Source organism: Chenopodium quinoa, unplaced genomic scaffold (assembly GCF_001683475.1).
Source record: "Chenopodium quinoa cultivar QQ74 unplaced genomic scaffold, ASM168347v1, whole genome shotgun sequence".
Taxonomy (NCBI): Eukaryota; Viridiplantae; Streptophyta; class Magnoliopsida; order Caryophyllales; family Amaranthaceae; genus Chenopodium; species Chenopodium quinoa.
Window position 1 is genome coordinate 3,756,257 of NW_018745448.1, and position 9,544 is coordinate 3,765,800.

Consider the following 9,544-nt stretch of genomic DNA (forward strand, 5'->3'; position numbering starts at 1 on the left):
TTCTTGCACGTCAACGGTTGATGGTAGAATTTGAGGTAGTCCAAGATGTAATTAACTCATGATCTCAGCAATATAAATGGTTTGAACATACTCCGATCCTATAGTTATGATGATATTTCTCTTAACCCTTGTAGTTAAATTGATTAAAAGAGACTTCCATTTTCAGCCACCTTCCCATAAGCTGAAAGAAAAAGAAAACAAGGCGTTTGATATGCTCAATATGCACTTTTTTACCTTCATAACTATGAAGTTTTTACAATACTAATTGATTTCCATCTACTTTGCTAGTGTTGCAACACCAATCTTGCTAGCTTCATGTACTACTTTCGTCTCCTGTAGAAATTTTTTTTGTTCATGGCGATGTTATAAACTTTTATCACACTTCTTGATCCATATATGCTTAACTTCTTCATACAATTATAGTCTGCTGCATTGTTTTGAAATACTGGTTCAGTTTCAGCAATAGATGTTAAAAAACTTAATCAGAAGGTAAGAGTGTAAGACTTAATCTTACCCCAATACTGTTGTTTCTCCTATTTCCTGATTTCTGTGCCTTTGAGGATGGCTTAATCGAAGATGGATTAGCTCCTGTGGATCACCTCTGGTGGATATACCATTCGGCATCAAGGAATTGCTGCTGACCTCAGTCGCATTTCCGATACTATAAAGCTAAGGAAAATGATAAGGTTGTTAGCTTAGACGAGCCAATAATCTGTCTCATATAAGTCTGTACAAATTTTAATGGAAACAGAACAAGTAACTTGTATAGATCAGTTTCTGTCAAAAAAAAAAAAAAAAAAAAAAAAAAAACTTGTATAGATCAGCTTTTCTTTTGATTGTCATAGGGTCTCATACCTTCTTACACAAGTCGGTGTTTTCTTGACGAATAAGGTTTACCTTTTCGCATAGCTCCATATTTTCCTGCTGAATGATATTTCCCTGTAAAAAGGAAATTAGATTAGAACTAACACAGTAAGATTTGCTGTCATATTTTCTGTTAAGAATATTAAAGGAAGGTAATAATATTGTAAAGGACCTTGTGGTTAAGCTCTCGAATCTCATTTGTAAGGATCTGTTCCTGCATTTGTAGGATACATTGCATTGTTCAGTAAATTAAGACAACTAATTTTCATATCAAAACTGAAGTTAACGGGAAATTCTTGTTTCTCATATTGTTTCTCATATTGAAAAACGAAATTCGTTTTTGATGGGACATTTTTGTGAATAAATCAACAACTTTTCAATTATTGTGGGCTCCACAATTGAATAAAATTGTTGGTTTATTTACAAAAATGTCATGTGAGAAACAATACTATGAGAAACTGGGATATCCCCTAAGTTAACTAGCTAATTAGACTCTCAAGTAACGAGTTTCTTGCCTTTTTCGTACGAACCCCTCGAAGACTCATTTCTAGTTGCTCCTCTAGGGATTGCAGCTCCTCTATGTTTAGACCAGAGAGCTTTTGTCCCATAAGTTGCCTGCCTTATCAGAATGGAAATGAAGTCCCTAAGTTAGGGTATATGAACTCTTTGTTTGTAGCTACTCTTATATACTACGTATTATTAATCGAACAACTACACCAAATCATCATTACCCGAATGCCACTATTAAGTTTTCTATAAATCCTCTAAATAGTCTGCTAGAAAATCAAGATCTGACTTCGAGACTTAAGGTCGGATAGCAATAAGAAATAAAATAGGGAAAAGAATGATCAAACAAACAGCCTTATTCGTGCAGTTGCAAAGTAGTAGTTACCAATTAGTATTCCGTATTAATTATAATCAGTAGTTTTGACAAAAATCTAGTGACGGGAGAAAGCATACCGGTAGCTTTCGTGCAGATCCTGCAACTGCTGCCTTGTTATTTCAGCCTCCTGTCGCCAAAACTAGCAGGTAAACCGTTATAATTAACACATTGTATTGCATCTCGTATTATTATAACATGATCATAATGAGCAGTTATTAGCTTGGTAACATATGGCAGATGATAAAAGCGAAGTTTATGTAAATTCATCTTTAGGCATCTGAAAGAGACCTGATCATCTTCACCCTTTCTGACTAGTTCTAGTTTAAAGGTCTCTTTTATTTCATAAATGATCTGAGAACATTTCTGTTCTGATTGGGTATTATATTGCCAGATTATAATAGTTGCGAGGCTAATGTAAATATGTAATGCATGATTCTTGTTTTAGACTCACAAATGTTATCTCAAACGCTCAAGAAACATTTTTGGAACAGCTATTTCTCAAGTATTTTGCAGTCTTTTGGTGTGGAAAATTCTGCTTAATATATGTGAAGCACTGATGTTACAATTTATATTTCTGTATTGCTTAGAAGCACCAGTAAGTACAAACGAACTACACTATAATGGAATTATTGTTGACCATAATCTTAAATCTTTCATGATTTGGTTTCTTTTGGTAACATAATTCCATTAAAATATAGTTCGTTCATACCTACAGGCACAAAATCCTGGATTCACCACTGATAGGCACAAATCCGCACAATGCAATGTACAATACTACAATTGTACACATACACGACGATATACATTCATACTTATATGTGCTCCTCTATACATACAAATATTTATGCATCGAGTGCTCAACCACATTGCATGGATCAAAAATAAAAAAAGGAATTGGTTATCTAAAATATAAGCCAGAATTGCTATACAACCTATATCAACTTGTTTTCATTCCCTAGCTAGCACTTAAACCGTGCTTATGTTTGGAGTTGGGCTACATTTTAGTATTATTGTAGTCTTGTTTGTGGTTTTCGACTTTCCATTTCAATGTTATAAACCTAGTACTCCCTCTCTCGATCCTTTTTGTTCTTGTCATGCCACTTTGACATCATTTGTTTCACAAAAGAAATCCATCCACAAGCGGAGAACAAAAGGATCGGATGGAGTAAGTTTTATCCTTAGTTTTGTATCCTTTGCTAGTTTGCTAGCATATTGGGAGGGGTGAAATATATGTTTAGTACGTAGTAATATGCAGAGTATTTGCAGTAATGCAACTATTTAAATCTTAAATAGAAAAAGATTTACAATAACAATAAGAACAACGTGACAAACAAAGATCTTACCTTTAGTTCAGATTCTGAGTTCATATGGTGTTGCTCTTGCTTTGCTTTGTTATATCTCTCAATAACTGATGTCATGCTGCCAAGATATGTATTAGATTGACACAATTAGACCATGTTTGTGTACTACTAGATAAGGGTGCACAAAATCATTGGGTAACTAGTCCTCATCCGAATTAAAGCGATGACATCTAACTTTTACAATTGCTTGTCCAAATCATCCACCCCTCTACCGGCTAATAATCCGAGTCTTATCAGAAAAACAATCTTTAATTTAGATTTTGTTTGTTTTGTATCAAGGTGCATTGGTCCCATCTATTTACAATTATTGATTAATGTATCGGGGGTACACAATAATGGTCATTGTGCACTCCATCGATGTACGGACTAAATATAAAGAGCAAGCTAAAACAAATTAATTTGACGGAAATCGTGGAAAAAAAAGATACGGGGGTCATTTTTTAAGGTCATATGAGAGTCAACGTTGGAGAAAAAAGTTAATTATTGCCGGATTCCGATCTCAAGGTCCCCTCAAACAACAAAATAAACTTATAAGGTCCTTTTAAACCATTTTAAACATATAAAGTCCATTCACACAAAATAGTGAACATATATGTCCCTTCCAGATAAGTTTTCCTTTATTTTAAGGTGTAACATCTTATAGATTCATGGGGCATTCTATAAAGACTAATATAATACAATTAGTCTAATACATCATAAGTTTTTTATAAGATAAAATTTATTATTACAAAAATAATAATTTTGTTGTATAAAAGGTAACTTTTAATACTTTAAAAATATTTTTAACCTGTCTCTATGAAGAATTTAGGGAGATAAGAAAAGGGAAGGAAAGGGGAAGGGAAAGGGAAAAGAAAAGGAAGGAAAAATAATGAGTTTTCTTTCCAAATCTTAGTTAGAGAAATAAATTTCTTATAATTTAATCGATCTCTCCGTTTCTCAACCCTGCAATTCCCTTCCTTTTTCATTTGTTTTTCAAACGAAAAATACTCCACCACTCCATTTTCATTTCCTTTCCCTCCATATCCCTCAATCCAAACACACTATAAAAGCAACATTAAACATGTAATTTCATACAAGAAACATGTCTGATATAAAATGTCCAAACTCAAAAAATATGTAGTTCAAATCTAAAATATATGTTTCAATGTTTTATTATTCAAAAAGTAAAAGATCGAACAAGGGTTGAACTGTAAAGAATATAAATTAAATGAACATATGATTCAAAGGAATGGAAACCCAAAACACATTGTTAAAAATCAAAGAACATATGTTATTATTTTGACTACTTGCAAAATGAGAAGTGTACTCGGGTGCACCAACGAATTTACAATCCAATTAAGATGAAAAAGATGTTGATTGTATAGTTGAAATATATTTCAATGGGTAATTAGCTTTTTCATTTGAAGTGAAGTATACCCGTGAAATGCATCCTCATGTAGTGAGCTACTGAGGTTATGATATTTTTAACTCAACTGTGTTTGAGAATGAGAATATCAGGATAACTATTGAAGAAAAGTTATATCAAGGATAGAAATATTATACAAATTTCTCCTTATTGGTTTTCACTTGTTTGATTGTTTAATAAGCAACACAATAGATCATTACTTTTTTTTCATCTAGCTTCAATTGTTTGTTTATTTTATTGAGGAAAACTCAATAAGAATAAATAAGAGTTCAAAATTTTGAGTTTTAGATTTCAATAATTCCACAATTAATTTTTTTGTTGGTTTTGGAAGGAAAACTGAGGAAATAAAAATTGTCCAGCTTTAATTAGAAATATTTTCCAAGTATTTCCATTGGATCACAAATTTTTATATATGACTAGCCACACCGTATGATCGGAGTTACTCGAGCTACTCATTCAGGGGTTACTCAAGGAGTTACTCGATGAGAGGTTACTCGAATTGTTAGGGCCTGTTCATATTTACTGAACTGAACTGAACTGAACTGAACTAAACTGATTGGAGTTGAGCTGAACTGAACTGAACTGAACTGATTGGAGCTGAACTGAACTGAACTAAGCTGAAATGAATATTTTATGAGAGAGGGAAATTAAGAACTGAACTGAACTGATTGGAGCTGAACTGAAATGAACTGATTGGAGCTGAACTGAATTAAACTGAACTGAGCTGAACTGAAAATAAGTAAATATGAACAGGCCCTTAATCGGTTAGGGGTTACTCGACCAAGAGTAACTTGAGTAACCCCTAACCGAGTAATTTGAGAAACTCCGGCCACACAGTGTGACCAACCACACAGAAAAATCCCCCTCCACAGATTAACTTTTCCTTTATTTTCTTTTACAACATACAAACAAGATAGATACAAGAATTTATGTATATTTGTACGTAGGTTTTCTTATTAATGTTAAGTTGCTCAACACATTGTATGTGAGGATAAGAGCCTTGTGGACGATATTTTAGACGTCTAATGGAGAACCATACATCTAAGGCCTTGTTTGGTTGATGTAGGAAGTAAATTCCCATGAAAAATTCTAATTTATGGAAACGTATTTCCTTTATTAAAATTCCTAAAAATTGCATAAATAATTTGGTTATCATGTGGGAATTACTTCCTTTATTTAATTCCTAGAAATTATATAAATATCCCCAACTGGGCTAGCTCTATTGCACCTTTTTTTAAAAAAAAAAATTTTGTAAAAAATACCTTTTTAGCTTAAGGTGTGTCTGAATTAACTTTATCAAAGAGGCAAAGGTTAAAGATCCATAATGAGTACATTATGCATTTATGTACCCCAAGCGCTAAAAGAATTAGGTTATTGCTTTTATGTAGAAACTAGTTATTGGCCTGTGTAATGCCCTGACCACTATATATTTGTAAATTTGATCAAAATTAAATTTAGAAGGTTAGTGTTTAACAGTATTTATAAGTGAATTTGTATCCATACCTCGTAAAAAGTATGAGATAAATCTTATAAATAATGCTTGGTAATTATAACCTCTAAAATGTTTATTTACTTAATTGCCCCATTAATGTTGATTAGCTCTTTTTTAAAGCTCTTAAGAATGTGCGGACAATTATACCCATAAAAATATTTGTTTACATATAATTCCTCATTATTGCTACTAACGAATTAAATAAAGTTGTGATGTAAGGCCAAATCGAAAGTATTTATCGAATATTGCTAGCTATGGCACACGCGTGAGCCAACCTTATAAAAATAATTGATAAATTTAAGATTATTAATAGGTGCTAGTTTTTTTCATTTGAGTTTGCATAATAAAATAATAACTTATGTAAATATTACTTTGTATAATTGCTTGACTGGTATTGCATCTAAAGAATTACTCCCTCCTTTTTTAAATACCTGTTCCATTTCTCCTGGGCACGTATGCCGATGCAAATTTTTGATCAATAATATCTATATTTATTAATAAGTATAAATTCTAACCATTGAAAATTAGTAATCTATGCATTGTGACAATTCCAACAAGTACCCAATATAAGATATTTGTTTTTCTTATGTATAAATCACAAACATTAGTCAAAGTAAGACAAATAAATAATGCAAAAACTAGATTTGGAGCAAGTATTTAGAAACGGAGGGAGTAGACTCCAAGGAATCAACACACATCAATATATATATTATTAAAACTCATGGCAGGTCATGCTACTTTGCCATGTGTCACCAATTTTTCCATTTGGCATAGGATTTGTCGCCAAATCATATCATACCATTAATAATTGAAAAACTTCATACATTTAACTCCATGTATTAATGTTTAATTTAATTGATAATCTCTTCATATGCATAACACCCTATCTAAATTTCCCTTGGAATGTAACTCCGATCTTTAATAATTACACAATAATAAAGTTTGTAAGATATTAAACATTACTCCATTTTTATTTTGTGAATTAATTCATAAAACTGTAATTATAGAGTAAAAGGATTTTGTGCATTATGGAGTAGTATATATTTTGACATCAAATTTATAAAGATTTTATTTTAATGAAAAAAAAATATTTTTATAGTCAAACCAGTTCATACAAACAACAAACTAGTTAAGCTATCATCTTAAAAAACAAAAAACGCCACTTAAGCTCTCAGCAACATACAAACTTCGATTAAAGTAATATATTTATAATGACTCGGGGCATCGCCCGAGCCAATAACTAGTTAGTATTTAGATGTCTTACAAAATAATTAAAGTCTAGATTATTGTGCAATTACTTATGAGTTACATTATTATATGGGAAAATTAAATGCAAAGGTTACACACATTAAGAGTTTTAGGATGATGAGTGATGACACATAAGGTGGCGACATAGATAGAGCTCATGTAATGCCAAATCATATTGAATGAACGGTGACACATGGCGCTAGTATGTTTTCCATTTGAGTTTAAATAAAATTATATAGAACAATAATTATGTAATTCATTTGAGGATGTAAGTAAGAGAAGTGTTAAACCTTGGAATCAAAGGCATTAGGTTTGCTTTTATTTTCATGAGATTATGGTCTTGTTAGCAATATTATACTTGTAGTATAATTGATCAAATGTTAACTAAAACAAGGTGCGGTAAAGTGGTGTTCATTGTAGTGTTTATGAGGTAGTTTAAACTTAGTGGTAGAGGTAGTGTTTTGAAAAAAGCTTAATGTGTAAACTTTTTGGGTATAGAAGTTTCTTTTGAAGGGAAAATATGGTTAAATATCGATCTGTTCTTTTACTATCAACAACTTGTTTTGCAGAATGCTAATAGCTAAGAAGAAATATTTTTTTTTATAATAATCTAATAGCTATCAAGTTGCTGCAATAACATATAATATATATATAACAACTAATTTTATCAAACAGAGTATACCTTATTTAAATCATCCATATATCTTACAATTGCCTTTCACTAAGAAGTTTCATAAATCCATCAAGCTTGAATCTCATTATAATTGAAGTGTTAGCAATGGTCATACATATATATATGTAAACACCTCGTGCGAAAGACACACAAGCAACTTAATCATTCATTCTAGCTAAATTTTAAGGATATTCATTAAGCTATTAATATTGGTCTTGACATTGTCCATATCAAATTTGATACAACCTTTGTATAAAGTTAGTGGTCATACTAATAGTAATATATTTACTATATTAATAATGAGACAAGCAATCGATCCATAAAAGATTAATCAGTGTATATAACAAAATTATCAGCTTAGTTTATGTCATTTTGCCTTGTTTAAAGCTTTGATAAGCTGACGACCTTACTCCAAAGTTACAAACTGTAAGTATAGTTGTGGGGTAAACTTTGACATAATATTACTTAAGGATGACGATACACAAGTACAATTTGTTTATCTAAACACAAGACAGGGGATGTTACAACCCTATACTATATAAGCGTAAATAGGGTTTCAATGTATTAAATATTGTTGAGATTATACGAAATACTTCGTATTTATGTTGACGATTTAAAATGACCGCTACATCAATTCAAAATTTAGAGTTGTAAAATCAAATTTATCCATATCTAAATCTTGGCCTAAAATGGGATTTGTATTGGGTGGTCTCGAGCATGTCAAATAAACCAACAACTAAAATCTTGTCAATTTCTTTCTGACAAAAGATTGGAACTATCTACATTAAATAATCATTTATATAGTATCTAAATTGCAGAAACTAGATTATTAACCAACAAATTAATCATATAATATAAAGTTAAATAGGCAAATTAAATAGAATCAAACCTCGAGCTGGAATACTCATAAAGCTTTGAAGTGCTGGAAAATATGATAACTCCAACTTCAGCATCACAAAGAATAGCAAGCTCTTTAGATTTCTTCAATAAACCCTTTCTCCTCTTTGAGAAAGTCACCTGCCTACTCGTTGAGTTATCGATCCTTTCGATCACGATCTTCCCCCTTCCCATTGTCGATCCTTCCTTAAATCTATCCTTCGTCTGTTAACAAAGAAAACACAAGCAAATCAAAGGGTAAACAATCAAGAAATTGAGCTCAATGATGAACAAAGCATCAAATCACACATAAATAGTCCCATTATTCCTAGGACTTACCGAAATTTAGTATACTTTTTCTATGATTCTGATTAGGAGAAAATATTTGTGCCCTAAAAGAATTAATTATAATGAAGATAATTAAATGTGGAGGGATTAATAAGTTTAATTTCAGCAGCTTGCTTTATAAGCAAATAGAGGCTGGAAAAACTATACTATATATTGTACAACCAAATAGGAGGTCCATATACACTTAACAAGTTGTTTATATTTAATTAAACTTTGCCGTACAACATAATTATATAATTTATAAGAATTTGTACTTAATATAATATAATAATTTTTAGGGTGGTCCAAAATTATAATTTCCGTTTAAGGTATAGAAGTTAAGGTACTTGAAGGCATGAGGGTGTAAATGAATTCATTCTTTCTATGCATAGAAAATAAAATAGCGCCGTCAGGC

General features: G+C 31.3%; 1 protein-coding gene across 3 annotated transcripts; it reads right to left on the reverse strand.

Moving 5' to 3' along the window:
• Window positions 1-212: 212 nt before the first annotated feature.
• LOC110713720 (MADS-box transcription factor 23-like) lies at window positions 213-9,265 on the reverse strand. 3 transcript variants are annotated; one of them, XM_021892168.1, is made up of 9 exons: window positions 9,142-9,265; window positions 8,816-9,027; window positions 3,091-3,166; window positions 1,825-1,874; window positions 1,380-1,479; window positions 1,037-1,078; window positions 856-939; window positions 515-669; window positions 213-427 (listed from the first exon to the last, which is right to left on the reverse strand). In XM_021892168.1, the coding sequence occupies exons 2-9, from the start codon at window positions 8,995-8,997 to the stop codon at window positions 418-420; spliced, it is 699 nt and encodes a 232-aa protein (XP_021747860.1). In that variant the 5' UTR covers window positions 8,998-9,027; window positions 9,142-9,265; the 3' UTR covers window positions 213-417. The 3 variants fall into 3 exon arrangements, with proteins under 3 accessions (XP_021747860.1, XP_021747859.1, XP_021747858.1); XM_021892167.1 differs by having other exon boundaries at window positions 213-424; window positions 1,825-1,886; window positions 9,142-9,262; XM_021892166.1 differs by having other exon boundaries at window positions 1,825-1,886; window positions 9,142-9,262.
• Window positions 9,266-9,544: the final 279 nt, after the last annotated feature.